The following is a 20,200-nucleotide window of genomic DNA, read 5'->3' as shown; positions in this document are numbered from 1 at the left end:
AATAGATAGCCAAAAAAATGATAGTGAAAAAATCCTAAGTTTCTTAAATAATATTGACCCAAATATAAAATTCACGAAAGAAGATGAAACTAACAACTCAATAAACTTCCTGGATATTAATGTAACACGAATAAGAGATAGTTTTGAATTTCAAATATTTAGAAAACCATCATATGCCCCTCTAACGATAAAAAATGATTCTCTTCACCCAAAATCACATAAACAGGCGGCTTTTTACAGTTTAGTTTATAGAGCTTTCAAAATCCCCCTTTCAGAGAGTAACTTAAAAAAGGAACTCAATTTTATAAAAGATCTGGCCTCAATTAATGGATATAAAATAAATACAGTCAATCGGATCATCAATAAAGTAAAACAAAAGTTAGTAACTAATCTTACTCCCGAAAAAACTAAGCAGTCCAAATTCGCAACATTTACATTCACCAATCCAGCCATTTTTCAAATAACTAATCCTATCAAAAAACGAGAAGTAAATGTAGCATTCAAAACACAAAATACAAACAGAAACATTTTTTTCAACCACAATAGTATAAATTCCAACAAGAACCCTTATCTAAGCTCTGGCATCTATAGATTAACATGTGTAGAATGTAAATGTTCATATGTTGGCCAAACTGGCCGTAACTTTCTCACAAGATACTTAGAACACGTTAATGCTACAAAGCACAACAAACATTCTGCGATGAGTGCTCACATGAGAGAGTCAGGCCACCAATTTACAACCATAGAGAAAGACCTAAAAATTATAAAGAAGATAGAAAAAGGTAAACTAATGACAGAATTAGAAAATATTTATATCCACTTAGACCAGTATTTCAATAAAGAAAAAAATTTAAATGACGAAATTGAAATAAGAAATGCGTTGCACGAACAATTACCGAAACTCTTAAAGACGCTTAATCTAGAAAAAAGTAATTTTGCCAAAGTTTTCATTCCCAAAATAACTAATAATCATCCAACATTAAAAAACTCAACCCCTCCTTGCGCTCCTACTAGACATTCCCCTTCCAAAATCCACACCCACAAACATTTCTCCTCCTACCCCTACTCCCTCCCCTCAACCCCCACCACCTCACTCTTACAACACAAGGAGTAGACACAGAACAGACAGTCACCACATAACCTTGGACAACACCAAACAGCAATTGGAGGGGTAAGTGAAGTTTCTAGAAACACACTCTTAACTAGCAACACAAATTCCGATTACTTACAAGATTCCCTTTCTTGTTACAGACATTCAACAAGATAAACCAAGCAGCAGCTTTCAATACAAACATTGATTTACGTCCCTTTCAATCATCTTTATAAAATCCATTAGTTCAACGAACGGTCATTGACAACTATAAGAACATATCTTTCCAACAGCATTCGCCGAGGTCACATGACAAGCATTTAAATTTCTTGAAGACCAACATTTATCCTGTTATAAGTTCAATCATCAAATTTGACAATAAATTTTGAATCTTTATAGACTCTTATCCACAAGGGATAAATAACTTTTTTACCAGATCTCATTACTAAGAAGATCCACAAATTAGCTCCTAAGATTGATCTTCACATCTTTCTAGGATTTTGGACATGATATATATATTATTTATTTTATATTTTAGTATTCTCTCTTCCATAATTTTAATGTATGTTCCTATTAAGCACATGTAATTGAGCCATGTATACAAGGATTTTATATTTTATGATTTTTGAATAGAATAAGTTTTAAGTGTGTCAAAAGTGTTCTAATGGTTCTTAAGTCTTTGTTACGTAAATAACAATTGTTTGAGATTCGGATTTGGCTGATGATGCTCTATAAGAGAGCGAAACATGTCCCATATATAACTTTTTAACTAATGAAGTTATTTTAATGTAACAACATTATAATGTATTGAACAGGTGGATTCATAATAAAACTTTATTATTGTATACTAACAGATTTCAATACGGATTAAAACATGAGATTAGTCACTTGCAAAGTAAGGTAATGACAATAAGACTTAACATAATATCCAGTACTGTATATTTTGGCGCATACTGTAATAACACATAACCTAAATGAAAAAGTCTCAATCCAAACAAGAAGAAATAGATTAGCTAAAGCACAAAAATTAACATGGGATATATACAAAAAGAAATGTTTATCAATAAATTCAGAAATAAAACACAACAACACAGTTATGAAACCAGAAGCTACATATGCAGCAGAAACACTTTTTCACCTGAATAAACAATCAAAGACTGACAGACTTCAGAAAATTGGAAGGAGGATTGGAAGAACTTGCATCAACAAAAAATACCAGAGAGATGGACAGTGGCGGATAATACCTAACGAAGTCGTGTACAAAGAGCTAGAACCCATTACAGATACTATGTGTATGAGGAGACTGGGATTCTTCGGACATATCATGAGGATGCAGGATTCGAGACTTCTGAAACAACTAGTAAAACACAATCTCGTCTCAAAAAATACCACAACAGGGTGTAAATAGATCAAAGAAGTAAGAAAGGATCGGGAGGAAATAGGCCTTACAACAGAAGACACCACAAATATGATAAAATTGATTTCAAAACTCAAGAATACAAACCTCCGCTTTACCCTTACACAAAACAATTCAACAACATGCATATTTTCAACCGAGGAAAGGGCACGAAGATTGGAGCGTCTGAAGAAGTACTAGGAGGACCGCAAAGCCCAAACAATCCCTTCAAAGAGACCTGAAAATGGACTGACTGAAATGATCCTATGCGGTTAAAAAATAAGAAACTACATAATACCAATTCTCAAACTAATCGGGTCAACACCATTAATTGTTTCATAGCTTAGAAAGAAAATTAAAGAAAACAACTTAATTGTGACAAAAACCGACAAAGGAAACGTAACTGTCGTCATGAGTAAAGGGATTAACATTAAAAAAACAACCAACCTTTTTTTTTGACAAAACTTTTACCATTATCAAAAAAGATCCTACGACTAAAATTCAAAAGAACTTAAAACAATTGCTTAAAGGTCGAACGTTCCTCTCAAATGACAAAGAAACCACTGAACCAATCAATATGAATCCAGGACAACCCAAGAACCACAACGCTGACATTCCCAGCCCTTTATATAAAACCTCACAGTAGATACAACAGTTTTTAAAGAAAAATTACTGGTTTCTAGCCAACAAATCCATTAAAAGCACAATAGAATTAGTTTAAAATCTTTAAAATTTTGAAGTTCAACCTAACTACACAATCCACTCTTTCGATATTAAAAACATGTATCCTAAATATCCGTATAAAAGAAACCATGGATGTAATATACAATAATTTAAGAAAGTATTGTAAAATATCCATAAAAGAAATTCAGGAATTTATGTCCATTCTGAAATTGTTCTAAATAACAGCTACTTCAGTTTTAATAACGTTTTTCACCAACAGAATGGTTTGGCCATGGGATCTCCAGCCTCAGGGATATTTGCAGAAATTTACTTAGATAATTTAGAATACACAAAGATCTTAAACCTTTATTCAATAATATCTGCTGGGCTTGCTATGTGGATGATGTTCTGACTATATTAAATCAAGACCTTGGAAATGCGGCCAAATACCCTATCCAGTTTAAATGCCCTATATCCGCATATCAATTTTACACTGGAATCTGAATCTCAACAGAATCTAAATTATTTAGATTTAAGTATTATCGGACATCCCAACCGACTATCTTATAGTATCTTTAGAAAACCAACTTGAATGGTTAGTACAAGTAATGAAAAACATTTTATTTTCTGTATTGAAAGAATCTCAATAATAATAATAATAATTATTATAGTGATATAAAAGAATTTATTTATTGAATAGATTGGAGTCCAATAAATTCTCTTATATTATTATTGGTTAGTACAATTCAAAATGATTCTCTCCATCCCTAATCCTATAAAAAAGCAGCATACTATAGTATGGTAAATAGAGCATTCACCCTCCCCTTACCCAAAAGAGACCTTCAAAGTGAACTAAATGTCATACGATCAATAGCTAAATCAAATGAGTATAATGCACAATTTATCAATAAAATCAACACAACTAAGATGTCAAATTTCTACTTTAAACAGAGAATCAGAAGACAAAAACCATATTCCTCCTTCACATTCAATAATATAAACATAACCAACAACTAGCTTTTAAAACAAATAAAAACAATTTTTCCATTTCTTTAATACACGTGCTATCAATCAAACTGCGCCTTTCCTGTGTCCAGGGCCGGTCGCGAAGAAATCTAGACTAGTATACTCTCAGGGATAGTTCAGTCATAATTTTTTAACTTGAATTCCGGGAAAGACATGAAAGATTTCGTGGCAAACGAATCATTTGCCCAAAATTAACAATGGACATCTCAATCCTATGAATCATTAGTTTCAGCAAGAAAATAATTCATATCACACCTTAAATCTGAAAATATGAAATGCTTAAGCTAGATGATGCTTAGGAATACCAATATATCTCAGTCATAATCATTTATTCAAATATTAAAAATCGAGAAAAGAAAAATGTAATTGAAGGGAAATTTTCATTTTTCATTAACTTCATTAATTCTGCTTCGTCGTACTAACTAGGATTGTTGATCAAAATATAATTATTATGTACAGTAAAAATAATTATTTAAATTTGAAATGAAATGAACTCGCATAACATCTTCACATTATCAGTCACATTATAAAAATGTTCATTAATCAAAATCAAAGTCTCTTTGAATTATTTACAAATCATCTTGGAAAGTATCGTATTTCAGCATCATATTTCACTCTTCTTCTTGTAATTACTTAGGATGAGCATTAGGTTTCGTTTGTTGAAGGATTGTTAATTCATTCAAATGCGTCAGGAGAAAGATAAGTATATCAAGTTAGCAATAACATGTGCTAATGTTCACATTAATATCTAACATCATTTGTCAACATAAATATGTCATCTCATTAATCTTCAATTCAATTTGACCATAAAAATGTAACTAACGAGATATATTCTCATATGAATATCTGAATTCTAATATATTACCTTGTGTCATTTTCTAAAATAGGATATCATTCATGAAGAGTCCATGAATTATCTAACCTCCTGGAATTATTTATAAAGAAATAATAATGCCTGTGCATCTGATTCGGTGTATGCTGCGCTTATCTTCAATGAAAATTCAACATTATGATAGATCTCTAGGTTAAAATTAATCAAATTACTACTGAACATTTCCTAAAATGATTCATAGCGATGATCTATGTATGCCATAACCTATTATATACACCACAATATGTTTTCACCATCGTAGGATGTGAATTACTTGTCAGTGATTGATGATCATGGTATCATGAAGATTAATGATCCTGAATAGCATCATATACCCTCCCCTTTTTCTTTATAATTAATCATTTTCTTCTTTACCAACGTAGCAACAGATATTCCAATTCTCTATTCTTCCTTATATTAATACTTCAATATCACTTTCTTCTCATATATCATATTTCTTCCTTTTCTTCCCAAAAACTGTCATATGTATCTCAACTTGACGCTTGGAATCATTTAATTATTCACTTGATTAATCCAATCTCTTCTTAATTATTCTCATCACATCTTCATTATCCTACTCTGATTTCCTATGGCACTGTGGGAAAAAACTACCTTTATTCTCGCTACTAAACACTCTTTAATACTTACAATATCAATATGTATTTATTTTGATTTGGCAGCATACAATGATTCGTAGTCTTCTTTGTAAAACAACAAAATATCCCAATCTACTCTCGAAGTATGTTTCTTTGCTTATTTCAAGGCCCTCAAAAATAAATCTAAGGAGTAACAAGAATCAAAGAGGTTACACTAACTGATCTCACACATCATCCTCCTACCTAAGTCAAATGAATGTTAACACGAATTGACTTACAACATTCCACTTTCATAAAATATAGTCGTGAAGCAATTACAAAATGATAAAATTCAATAACATAAACACAAATAAATATGTTAATTGACACACATCACAAATTTAACATTTTTGGCTTGTGAATCAATCATCATAGACGAGTTATTTTCACTGCCTGCTTTCAAACTTGAGGACCGTCTTCAGAAGTAGTAGAAGAGTCGCATGTTCCGGCCTTGTAATTATCCTTTATATTTTGTTCACTTGGAAAAAGTCTTTCCTTAGGTGGTTTCGGGTTTCCTGGGTATCCTCAGGTGGTTGAAACTCGAGTTCTAATGGGTAGATTATTTGAACTGGCCTTATAAGCTCGCCTGAAGCAGTGGCGACACAAACTTCTCTAACATTGCCATCCTTTCCCTTAACAAGCTCAACAACTCATCCCAATGGCCAATTCATTCTTCTAGTGTTATCATTGCCAACCAAAACAATTTCTCCCAACTTGAGATCATGTGGCTTATCCTTGCTGGCAAATAACTTCAGCTGACCTAAATACTCAGAACGAAATATTTCTCTAAGATTCCTTTTCAGCTGATGGCGATACTGCAGCCTTTTCCGAAGGTCAGTGGCTTCGGACAGGTCATGCTCAGGTACTCCTACTTCTTCTAGGTCGTGTAGAAACATGTTTGGAGTTAGAGCAGCCAGATCTGATGGGCTGTCGGGCAAATAGGTTAATGGCCGAAAATTTGACAGTTTCGCAGTCACAGAGGATTGTTTGCATCTTCATAGTTGACAGATGATCGACCAAGCACTCGACGGAGAAGAGTTTTGAGCATTCCTACTAGTCGTTCCCACCAACCTCCCCACCATGGCGAAGCTGGAGGATTAAAACGCCAATCTATCTTCCGTGCTGAACTGTACTGAGAGATTGCATTCCAATCCAGTTTGTGACGAGTTCTTGAACCCAACAAAATTTGTTCGCTTGTCACTGTAGACAATGACAGGTCTTCCTTGTTTGCTGCAGAAACGTCTGAAAGCTTGTAGAAAGCTGTCTGTGGATAACGAAGACACCAGTTAAAATCAAACCGCACGGTAAACTCCGCAAGTGAATAAGCAAATCCATGCCTTCTTCGAAGTTTCATCATCGGCCTTGATGTAGAGAGGACCAGCAAAATCATCTCCAGTAACTTAAAAAATTCTTGCGTCACGCACTCTACTCTCAGGTAATGGTGAAGGATGAGCTGCCAACCTCTTTGAGCTGTGACGTTTACAAATCATGCAGGAGTTAATAACAGCTCTAATTCTATGTCTGCCTCCTAGAATCCAATACTGTTGCCTCAGAATTGACAAAAGCATCTGCGTACCAGCAGGACAGTTGCTAAGATGGGCGTCCATAATCAGTCGCTGAACGACTGGGTAATCAACTTTTGGGAGTCCTTGACATCCTCCCGGTTAGATATCTGGGTCATCAAATGAATCAGTCCCTGTTTGTCAACAAATGGCAGTAAGCTCTTTAGTTTGGAATTGAAAACATCTATGAACATTTCCTCCTGTACCCACCGTAAAATCTTCCTTTCTGCCGTGACAAATTCCTCACTTGCCAGGTCACGATGTATGCGTTGAGCTTTGCTGATGCGACAGTTGGTCAGAAAGCGCAACATCCAGCCTACCATCCTTACAATTTTCTTGTACTGAGAAAAGTGACGGTAATACCAGTCTTCACTTATGTCTTCTGAATTACTTGATGTCAGTGAAACGACATTCTTCTTTCTCTCCGAATTTCTCTTCCTCATAAGAATAGTCAGTTTGTGACCAGCAGTCTGGATTTTCTCGCAACCAACCAGGGCCCTCCCACCAACGGCATTGTGTCAACTTCTTCACAGAACATCCACGTGATGGAAGATCTGATGGGTTTTCTTTTCCAGGAACATGTTGCCATCCACAACCAACTGACAATTCCCGAATCTCTTTAATCCGGCTCATGACAAAAGCATCCCATGCTTCACTTCGCTGAATCCAAGCAAGAACAGTTGAGGCATCTGTCCAAAAAATTGCCTTAATATCGGGAATACAATAATCCTTGCCAATCGATGCATATAATCTCGTTGCTATTGAAGCTGCTATAAGTTCTAACCTGGGAATGGTCAATCCCTTGCCTGATTTTCCAGCTAGTGCAACTCTTGACTTGGCAGCCACCAAGTGAACACTCACTTCACCCTCTTGCTCAACACGCAGGAATACAGCTGCTGCATATGATGTCTGACAGGCATCTGAAAAAATGTGAAGTGTCCAGGAGTCACCTGGGCTGTTGCAGTTAGACACCCAACGAGGAATCTTAACTTGAGCTAGAAGAGGAACTTCTTCAAGCCAACTCAAGAATTTCATTTTGATATCTTCATTGACTTCTTCATGTCAATGAAGCTACAATTTTGGTATTAATGCTACACTACATGTGACACCCACGGGATCAAAAATACTATGGGCAGCACTCAAAATAACTTTCTTTGTTATTTTCTCGAAGCTAATCGAAAGAAGGTTATCTATGTTGATTGCTAGGAAATCATCGACTTGTTCCATAAGAGTCCTAACATATTGGTAGGTCCGGAAACGTCATTACTTCCGGTCAACTTCCACCCTCGAAGACAATATTGCTGTTCCCTCATGACACATGAAGCTACATCACTAAACTGTTTAGCTTGTTCTTCGTTGTCCAAACTGGCAAGGCAATTATCAACATATGAGCTATGGGTAAGAAGTTCCACAGATGACTTGGGCCATGGTGACTTCCCTTCCTCACACAGTATTAATGTATTTTCAAGGTGAAGTTTTGCATGATTCTAATAGAAAAGGACTTGGAGAGACTCCAAAAACAACACGACAATGTTTGTATGTTTTGAGATTTCCATTTCTGTCTTACCATAAGAATCTCAAAAAATGCTGATCTGGAGAAAAGATTTGAAGATCACATCAGAAATTTTTGGAAATATTATATACTGTAATTATACTCTAATTGGTTGTATCACCAACAAGGTTCTTTTGTAGATCAATTTAGTAAAAATGTAAAAAAATATATAAATAAAAAAATAAAAAATAAAAAAAAGTGAATGTTCACTTGGTGGCTGCCAAGTCAAGAGTTGCACCAACAGGAAAATCAGGCAAGGGATTGACCATTCCCAGGTTAGAACTTTTAGCAGCAGCTTCAATAGCAACGAGATTATATGCATCGATTGTCAAGGATTATTGTATTCCCGATATTAAGGCAATTTTTTGGACAGATGCTTCAACTGTTCTCGCTTGGATTCAGCGAAGTGAAGCATGGGATGCTTTTGTCATGAACCAGATTAAAGAGATTCGGGAATTGTCAGTTGGTTTTTTGTGTGTGTGTGTGTGTGTGTGTGTGTGTGTGTGTGTGTGTGTGTGTGTGTGTGTGTGTGTGTGTGTGTGTGTGTGTGTGTGTGTGTGTGTGTGTGTGTGTGTGTGTGTGTGTGTGTGTGTGTGTGTGTGTGTGTGTGTGTGTGTGTGTGTGTGTGTGTGTGTGTGTGTGTGTGTGTGTGTGTGTGTGTGTGTGTGTGTGTGTGTGTGTGTGTTTTTTCCTAAACTTTTGACCGGTACTGTAACTGATGCAGGGCTGGACATGAGATCAGTAAAAGGATTCAACAAGGAAATGCATTCTGTCGGAGTGTGAGAAACCTGGTGTGGAGGAAGGAAGTATCAATGAATTTTGAAGTTATTTGCAAGATGTACTAATGCCCAATACTGACATTTGCAGGGGAGACCTGGACACTGACAAAAAGAGGAGAATAAAATCCAGGTTAATGACTTTAAGTTTATAAGAAGTATGATAAGAAAGACAAGAAAGTACGGAGTAGGAAATGAGGACATCAGGAAGGAAATTGGAGTGGAAAAGCTTTTTGATAGAATGGAAGAAGGAAGAATGCTGAGCAGATGATGGAGATCAGACAGGAGGAGGGAGGGCAAGAGGAAGACCCAGACTAAGGGGTTGAAAATGATCAAGAATAGTATAATAAGAAGAAACCTGGCTTGGAATACAGTTAAGGAACAGTTTTTGTCAGATAGAGGGAAATGTGGCAGAAACACCTGAACCCTACAATAGCTGACCAAGTGGAGGATGATGATGATGATGATGAGGAGGTCTTTCAGCTAGTTTGCCTCTAGCCTATGACTCAGGAGCATCTGTTGTCCTTGTAGTAACAGAAAGAAACTAGAAAAATAAGCTATATCACATAGGCAGTTGAGACTATAACTGAGAATGTATTAACTTGAAAGATGATGGTTGACTCATATATGGCTTGGGTATACAGTGTGGTTGTAAACAACGTGAACGAGGTATTTGTGTGTTAGAGTTGGTCATACTGATAAATAACTTGAAAAAATTAAGATATCTTGCACGGTTGTAATTTTATTCGCTGCTGAAATTAGCCAATCAGATCGCTTTGCAGGCAAATTCAAATGTGATTTGCGAGGTGATGTTGCTAAATCTGCACGTGGTTTAAGGCCAGCTTGAGAGTCATGCCGAGAAATAAAGATCGATGGGTTTTTAACCGTTGTCACTGTAGTGTACTTGCTGTGGTGCAATCCTTTCAGCTCAGAGGACCATGTTCAAATCTCGCGAAGCGATATGATTGGACAACTTCAGCAGCTGATAAAATGACAAATGCGTAAGATATCTAATTTTTTTCCAGACCACATAAAACCATTGTAAACACAAAGATCATAAAACCAAGTGGAGCAAGATATTAAGTGACTTAAGGACAATCTGTATTGAGAGCATGTTTTAAGAGCCTTGTTAACCAATGTGGCATTTAGGACATTATGAAAAGCTTTTTTTAAGATTTTTATTCTTACTTGTATTTACAATATATCCTTAAATAGAAATTATGTTACTTTAATTTCAGCGCACAAAACCTAAAGGACTTATTGATTTGAGCTGTGCTTATTTGTATCAAGTACATGATAGTGTATTTGATCGACCCCATTGCTTTCAACTGGTAGAGCGTGCTCTACCATGCCTGGCTACTATCACCTATTTGTGTTCTAATTCAGCTGATCTTACTCAGGTATGTGTATATATATATATATATATATATATCTTTTAGTTACCTTTTCTCGTATGTAAATTAAACTATAGTTAATGGAGCTATTGAAATTCAAATGTTTTGAATGAATTATTGTTGTGAATTCACACTGGAACATTTTTAGATCTGTGAATTGATTAGATTTAGAAACAGTACTTTTCATTATATAACTTGCAAAAATTTCTGCTTGAAGATTGCTCTCATTACTGCATTTATTCATATTATAGTGGTATTTGTTTCTCATACTAATTTAGGGTGATTTCATTTGATTGAGAAAGTGTGAGGGGGTCTATGAATAAATTATTTAAGCATGGTACTGAGCAAAGGAAATCCTTGCTCCTTGGTATTCGTAAGAATCATTTCCGTAAAAACTCTGAACCCTTTAGAATGCATCCTAAAGTTTTGACTTGTATTTAAAGGGGTCTGATATTCTCATTGTTTTGTTTCATAATGCAAACATTATCTCCATCCCTTGTATTTAAAGAGAACATCTTCAGCCATGTTCTTGAATGATGGTTAAAATATGCAAAAAAGCACAGGTTACATAAAGAAAACACAATTAACCACTCATATTAAAAACAACTTGTCCTTGACAAGATGAAAGGTCTATTTTTTTTTTTTTTTTCCATCTCTCAATATTAAAAGATAATTCATGAAATACCACTTTGAAAACTATCCCTAGATAAAGGGATCTTAAAATTTCTTAATGAATAAATGAAACAGTAGTGTACAACTATGCTTGTTTTTGTAACATTCACACTTGATATGAATTGAAAGGGGGAATTTTCTTCCACAAGAAATAAATTTCATAATAAATCCGTATTGTCAGCCTCAACAAGATAAAAGGTCTTAACACATTGCGGTTGGGAGACGAGTTTACTCGTCTTCACAAGACCCATACGCTCAGTGACATCTGTCAAAACTTTTGAAACTGCTGACGCTCAAGGTTACTAGAATCTTTTGAAGCTTTTGTTTATTCCATGCTAGCTTTGCTTTATGTTTTTCTTCTGTTTCATGATTCATTTGCTAAGTTTTCCGACCTCATGTTTTCCTCCTTCAAGGAGCCATGTGGTGCGCAAGATGGTGCTTCCCAGACTGAACACGAGCGTAGACGCAGACAATTTTTTTTTTTCTTTACATCGCACCAACACTGATAGGTCCTATGGCGACGATGGGACAGGGAAGAGCTAGGAGTTGGAAGGAAGCGGCCATGGCCTTAATTAAGGTACAGTTCCAGCATTTGCCTGGTGTGAAAATGGGAAACCACGGAAAACCATCTTCAGGGCTGCCGACAGTGGGATTCAAACCTACTATCTCCCGAATACTGGGTACTGGCTGCACTTAAGCGACTGCAGCTATCGAGCTCGGTGACAAGATTTTTAATGAATTATATGTGGATAAGTATTCCGATTGCCCCATTGATGTTGATGATCGTGAGTTTGATGTTGAAAGCTATTTTGACGAAAGTGTCTCGGGTGATAATGATGTACGCCCTCCAAAATATGTGAAGTAGTGGTAGTCGAGAACGTGGCTGAAAGTGATGATGTGAGTGTAAATGGAAGTGATATATCTATTTCTTCTGATAGAAAATACCGTATTTACGCGAATAATACCCACATATTTTTTCTTAAAAATTGAGGCACGAAATTGGGGTGCAGATTTTGAGTCAATGTTGGCATTTCTTTTTCAAAATCAGCCTTCCTAAAGTTACGGTGCGGGGATTATTCGCATAAATACGGTAATAGTTCACCGACTTTAGAGGATTTCCCAGGAGTTCTTGGCATAATGGTAAGACTTGATGAACCTCAATACATTGGCGAAATAGTTGGGCTTATTTTTTGTGATGATTTCTATGAACTTCTTGCCGAGCAAATGAACTTGTATTACCAGCAAACTGCTTCATCACATAAAATATCCCCTAAGAGCTTGAAATGGACTGATGTAACTAGTAGTAAGATGCAAAAATTTTTTGCTTTGTTTATATTGATGGGAAAGGTAAGAAAAGTCATGTTGGAAAGACTACTGGTCAACAGAGCCCCTCAAAAGTCACTGTGTATCCCTTCACAGAGGTCATTGCTACACAGCCTACCACACCAGGAAACATTATTAGGACTCTTACAAAAATTCTCCTGTAAATTTCACCATAATCAGTACAATGCTTGTGAAGCTAAACTTATATGTTTATGTGCATGCTCTGTAGCAATAAGTAACACAGAAGATGGCTGGGTACAGGGGTTGAGCAGTGTGATGAGCACCCAGTCCGCAGTGTGTTAATAATTGAGTGACTCCACCTTTACAAAACTGTACAATGTTATTCCTTTCTATTTTATTTTACCCACCCAGGAACATTGTGGGTGGGAGCGCCATTTACCTTGGCAGTAGTATCCGCCTGACAACACAGGTAGCCGCACAGCCGAATGCCAGAAGGACATATTATTATTATTTTTCTTAATATTTAGTGCTCTGTACACGCTATGGGGTACATGCTATTGCGGGTGACTGGAGGAAGGGAGTCTTAGTGCTCATTGCCTCAGTCATCCGATATTAGGCATCGTCCAACATAGCACCCCGGGCAGTACCTGCTATGACCAGGTGAGTATTGCCTTGGCTGCTTGGTTTGGCTACAGAGACCCCTGATTGGAGTGGGTGGCATTCGGGGAGGAAGTTTTCGGGCATGGCTTCCAAACGAAGTCACCCTTCTCAAGGTGGTCCCCCACGGAAGTCTTTAACTTTTGCTTCCCTGAGAGGTTCAGCGTGAAGGAATGGGATCCAGCTTACCTAGGTTTCTGGTGGCTACCAGAACCGATGGGCATGATTTTAAACTGGTAAAGTCAATCCTTTTTAGTAGACACATCGAAGGCATCTACGGCGAACTTGAGGACCTCAAGAAAATACGCAGCGGTGGTTTGCTTATAAAGACTCGTGCAGCACTGCAAGCTGATCAGTTGCTTAAGTGCAACCACTTTGGCGAAATCCCCGTCAAAGTGGAGGAGCATAAGTCCTTGAATCTGGTTCGCGGAGTCATCTTTCACCGCGACCTTATTTTGAACACTGACGATGAGTTGATGGAAGACATGAAGAACCATGGCGTGACACACGTCTGGCGCATTACGTGCAAGGTCAACGGTGAAGACGTTGCCACTGGTGCCTTCATTGTCTCAAGTTGTCAGTGTTACCAGAGAAAGTCAAGGTAACAACTTATCGTTGCGATGTGAGGCCGTACATCCCGCCTCCTATGCGATGCTATCAATGCCAGCGATTCGGACATATGGTATCTCGCTGTTCAAATCAGTCTGTATGTGGTACATGTGGACGAGTAGCTCATGGCGTGGAGGAGTGCACAACTCCGTACAAGTGCACTAACTGCTCCGGTTTTCATTCTCCTCGGGATCGGAACTGTCCGACATATCTGAGTGAGAAGAAGATCCAGGAGATCAAGACCCTGGATGGTCTTTCCTACCAGGAAGTGCGCCGTAAGTTTAATTCCACGAATACACCTGCCCGTACACTCGACTGCAGCATGATAGCTCAGAGTCTTCCAGGTTCGTCATTTTCATCATCGTCACCTGTGCTGATCACTGCGTCCAAGGCGACTGTTGCTGCTCCCACCAACGTCGCAAAGAGTAAAAGCTCGAAGGGGGGGACCACCCCACCTTCGACTAACCAGAAGTCTGTGCCAGCTGGGAATTGCCAGCCGGCACAGCAAGAGGGGAAGGCTAAGTCTCCCCTCCCTAAGAGGTCGGCGAAAGCCGTGCCCCAGCTGGCGGAGGCGGCATCGTCGACTAGAGCTGGGAAACTATCTCCCAGCCTGTCTAAACTAGAAAAGAAGAAGGCGGCGAAGAAGAGCGCCCTTGCTGAGCGCTCTCGCACTTCCCCTGCAAAGGAGAAGTCGTGCCCCTCATTTGGGGGGTATGAGTCTGCGCCAGGAGGTACTCCTGCTCCCGAACCTGCGCGCTCTCCTTGTAGGGGACCTGCTTGCCCCCGAAAAGCGTTGAAGTTCTGGGCAGCATCCCCGCCGTCTGTTGATGACGGGATGGATGTCGCGCTGACCTCTACATCTACGGATGTAGATGTTGATAGTGTTTAGGCTTCCGAGCATTTTGTTGCTCATAACCTAACACTCCTTATATAGTCCACACTATGGCACTGTTACAGTGGAATTGTAACGGTTATGACAGGCATCTTGCTGAGTTACGTCAGCTAATTAGTGAGTACGCAGCGAGTATAGTCTGTATTCAGGAGACCAATTTCAGACCTGGTCATCGTACGGTCTTGAGAAATTTCAGACTATACTCAACAGAATGATACTATGCTCACCGAGCTTCCGGTGGCGTTGGCATTTTTGTACGTTCCGATACCTACAGCGAAGAGGTTCCATTAAGAACGCCGCTTCAGGCTGTAGCTGTTCGCGTTCCGCTGCCTGTCATAGCAACAGTGTGTAATGTTTATTTTCCACCAGGCCAGGCTCTTAACATAAATGATGTCGCTGATCTTATAGATCAGCTTCCACCTCCCTTCCTCTTATTGGGAAATTTTAACGCCCATCACCCCATATGGGGCTCTGAGACGCCTTGCCCCCAGAGAAGAGAGCTGGAAACATTAGTAACAGAGCTGGATTTATGTATTTTGAACATAGGGGAACCAACTCACTTTAGTGTACGTTACGGCACATTTTCTCATATAGACGTAAGTCTATGCAGCCGAACGTTGGTTCCGCTGTTTCGGTGGAATACACACAACAATCTTTGTGACAGTGACCATTTTCCCATCATTCTTACTTTGATGAAACAAAAATCCTTCCAGGCTCCCCCTCGATGGATTCTTAAACATGCTGATTGGCCATCGTACACATCACTAGCCGTCTTTAACAACGATATCCGGCGGACCGTCGACGAGTTATTCTTGCTGCTGCTGAGGAGTCCATTCCGTTCTTGTCGGGGACTCCTCACCGAAAACTCGTTCCTTGGTGGGACGAAGAAATAGCAGCAGCTATCAAAGAACGCCTTCGCGCTCACAAACAATACCATAGACAGCCTACTGCGGCCAACTTGGTAACATTTAAGAAACTCCGCGCTAAGGCGCGAGTTCTTATTCGCCAAAGTAAGAAGGCTTCATGGAAGAGATGTGTGTCTTCTATGTGACACGGATTTTGGATATACAAGGATCATCTCCTGTACCGGGAATCTCCATTGCAGGCAGTGTCGCCACTGACCCTCTCACGATTGCTAACCATCTAGCTAGTCATTTCGCGAATGTATCTGTCTTTGGGAATTACCATCGTGATTTCCTCGCTCTGAAGCGGGAGGCAGAACGTCATCACCTTAGTTTTGCCACTCAAGCTTCAGAGTACTACAACGTGCCCTTTATGGAGTGGGAACTCCGCAGCACCTTGGCACTTTGCAAGGACACGTCTCCTGGACCAGACAACATCCATAACCAGATGTTGAAACACCTTAGTGACGATAGTCTACTATATCTCCTTCGTGTGTTCAACCGAATCTGGATAGAGGGTGATTTTCCGTCTCAGTGGCGAGAGGGCGTAGTCATTCCTGTCCTCAAGCCTGCCAAAGATCCTAAGTATGCAGGAAGTTACAGACCTATTTGTCTTACAAACTGCTTGTGTAAGCTATTTGAGAGGATGGTAAATCGCCGACTCGTGTGGTGTCTGGAGAAACAAGGAATCTTGTCCGAGTAGCAATGTGGTTTTTGAGCCGCTCAATCCACCACTGACCACTTGGTACGCCTGGAGAGCTCTATCCAGGATGCGTTTCTCCGCAAACAGCACTTGGTAGCTGTTTTCTTTGACTTAGAGAAGGCCTACGATACCACATGGCGATATGGTATCCTTTCAGTCCTGCATCAATGGAGATTCCGGGGTAACTTGCCGGCATTTATTGCGAATTTTTTGTCCCTCCGTCTATTCCGTGTTCAAGTAGGGAGGACATATTCGCAATACCACGTTCAAGAAAATGGAGTCCCACAGGTATCGGTCCTTAGTGTCACTCTGTTCGCGATTGCCATAAACGGTATTGTTGCTGCTGCTGGTCCAGCAGTAATACCATCGCTATATGTGGACGATTTTGCTCTCCACTATAGCTTGTGCAGTATGGCAGTCGCAGAGCGACAATTACAGCAAGCTACTAGGAGGGTGGAGCAGTGGACCTTAGAACATGGCTTTCGGTTTTCTGCCGCAAAGACTTCTGTTGTCCACTTTTTTCGTCAATGTACTCTTCACCCCCATCCTGAGCTTTATTTAGGAAATGTCATTCTTCCAGTTGTTGACACTTACCGATTTCTTGGATTCATTTTCGATAGTATATTATTGTGGGAGCCACACATGCAGCAGCTAAAAGTGCAATGCACCAAGAGGCTTAATCTCTTGAAGTTTCTTAGCAGCACTAATTGGGGAGTGGATCGCACGGTGCTCCTATGATTCTATAGGGCACACATTTTATCCCGGTTAGACTACAGCTGTGCAGCATATGGCTCAGCAAGACCAAGTGTCCTTTCAAACCTGAACAGCATCCACCACTGCGGGGTTCGGTTGGCGACGGGAGCCTTTCGAACAAGCACCATAGCTAGCCTGCTCGCTGAGTCTGGTGTGCTGCCTTTACACCTGAGGCGCCAGCAAATGCTTCTTTCCTATGCTGCTAATTTGCAAAACATGCTACTTCATCCCAGCTATCCTTGCGTTTTCAACAATGGCAACCGTTTCCTGTACGCCGCTTGTTCTCGAGCAACGCGGCCGGTTGGAATACGCTTGGATAGCAGTTACAGATGGTTTGACATACCTTCGGTTCCTTGCCTTGTCAGACAACCAAGTGGGTTAACTCCATGGGTCGTACGACGACCTGAAATAATCCTGGATCTGCACACTGGCCCAAAGGAAAACACGGACCCTTCGATTTGTCGGAGGCTCTTTCTGTCTGTTGTTGGCCGCTATCCAGGTTCAGTCGTCGTCTATACGGATGGTTCAAGGACAGATATTGGGACCTTTCCCACCATCCCCCATAGCTCACGGTACCCTGTGCCGACAAAGAGGTGACCCTGTCGGGTCATGAACACATGGCACCATGCTCCACGGAAGGCGATGGTCAAGGGACCTTTTCGGCCTGTGACGATTCCCTCTCATTGGGATTGAATAAGTAATCCACTCACATGAGAGGTCAACGCCCTGCGGCGCAGCAAGGTCGCTGCTAACTCTCCCGTTCCTAAGATCTGAACCCCGGCTACTCAGAGTCGCAGACCGTCCGCGGCGATAAAAATAAAATATCTTACAACTAACTTAAAGGCATAACATGAACGGAAGAGGTTCTAGATGCTAATTATCGGCAAAAAATTAGGCACGAATAAATTTTCTGAATATTTAATTCACTCCCGTTGAACATATTTACAATCTACAACCTTGAACATCAAAGTTAAATTACATCCATTGAATTTTAATACCAGCAACGGACAACCATGTCTGGGCTATCACCCAAGTGAAATTTTGATCCACATCATTATAAGATTCATTATGTGGTCTATTGACATTACGCTGTTGAATATTATAACACAAAACAATCACCTATTCAGATTAAGCACCTGGGTGTTCACATATAGCTTCAAACAACTCGGAGAAATTTGAGTTGCATTTACTACACTCTTGGTTGATAAACTTGGTTTCGAATTTACGGACACGATTATTTTACCTGCTGAGTACGGTAAACACTATTATAATGAACCAAACTTTTTACAAAAAATTATAAGAAAACTATGACCTTACGGATATAAATATTCCCGGGATTAATTCCCAAGTTACATATTTAAAACACAGCAAGTTACACTAATTTACCCTAAGATTAGATTGGCCACCTACATCAAACATAACACGAGAAATATAAGATTTAAAGAAATTTAAAAAATCATAAAATGATAAACAACTTCACGGCGTTACAACCTCTCGCAAAAACACGAAATGCACACAATTCTAGTTACTTCTAATCACCTCATTTGAGGACTAACTATACATATCATAGGGCCTGAACCCTCCACTCAAACGAACTACCAAAGGATTTTTCACGAAGTCTCAATTAAACAAATCAATTAGCATCAAAACAACATCCTATTTACACTATTATCACACCTGGAAGAGAAAACACATATTATAACATTTCCTATACATGGTAACTGCATCTGGTTTACCATTAGCCGTCGTTTGTGTGACTGACTCCCTTTTGTCATGTCCGAGGTACGAACGGGAGACCAACAGGTCTCTCGAGTCGGGGAACCTGAAAAATCAAGACCCTCTCGATCGCTTCTACATGTGTATGAACTAAGTATTACTAAATTCACCCAAATTAGCCTGATTAGAATGTGGTAATCGATTAACAAAAAAAACATTTACTAGCAGAGCACAAGAGGGTTCGAGGAAAAACACTTCCTTGAGAAAGACGGCCATACATTTGCCTTTTAGCCGGCCTAGTTTGACACAAGCGAGCTCCGACCCTCCCGGGGTGGGATGCCATAAATTTCCTTGTCAACCGCCGGCACACCGGCCACATACTTTTTTCTTTAAACCCAACAGTAGTACATTTACAAAAGCCTATTCAGTTGGCCAATTTATTCACGCGAACAAAAATAACAAATACAAACAGGTGCATAGAATTATGCTCTAGCCCGCTCAGGTATTCTTCATCGGACCAATCTCTCAACTTTTGGGCCGTTACATTATTTTACTCTCTCTCTCTCTCTCTCTCTCTCTCTCTCTCTCTCTCTCTCTCTCTCTCTCATAGGAGTCCGGAGTTCCATCCTCGTGCCTCTCATAGTAAAACTACCACAATCCACGGGCTATCAAACTAGAGTTTAATAATCTCACAGAATTTACTAATAACAATAGTCATAATAATCACAATAATGATAATAATAATAATAATAATAATAATAATAATAATAATAATAATAATAATAATAATGACTGTGTACCTGACATGAATTTATATTACCTTCATTAGATCAGCATAAAATTATCTGACCAAACTGATTAAATGAAATAAAGTGAACTAACAAAAGGTACTTAAGCAATCACACAAAAATTTTCTTTAACAGGGGCCCTAGCTAGTGTTGGTGGGGGTGGACATTTGTACCTCGGTGCCATGACTCTTCACACACATATTATGCAGCAACGCCTTAAGTTATCATGCATAAAATACAACTACTTTACATTAATTCG

The 20,200-nt window shown here is 39.1% G+C and overlaps 1 protein-coding gene across 2 annotated transcripts in view; it reads left to right on the top strand.

The window, feature by feature from the left end:
* The window catches only part of vap (RAS p21 protein activator vap), a 446,783-nt gene that overhangs the window by 115,450 nt on the left and 311,133 nt on the right, over positions 1 to 20,200 (top strand). For both annotated transcript variants that reach the window (XR_010858638.2, XM_067137984.2), the window contains exon 8: positions 10,810 to 10,971. Coding sequence is in view for 1 of the 2 variants with exons in the window: in XM_067137984.2 (XP_066994085.1) it covers positions 10,810 to 10,971 (162 nt within the window). In the remaining variant the exon portion in view is untranslated. The remainder of the gene's footprint in view (positions 1 to 10,809; positions 10,972 to 20,200) is intronic.

The sequence above is a fragment of the Anabrus simplex genome, chromosome 1, assembly GCF_040414725.1.
Source record: "Anabrus simplex isolate iqAnaSimp1 chromosome 1, ASM4041472v1, whole genome shotgun sequence".
NCBI lineage: Eukaryota > Metazoa > Arthropoda > Insecta > Orthoptera > Tettigoniidae > Anabrus > Anabrus simplex.
Note: the sequence above shows the minus strand (reverse complement) of the source record. Positions and strands in the feature narration are given on the sequence as shown.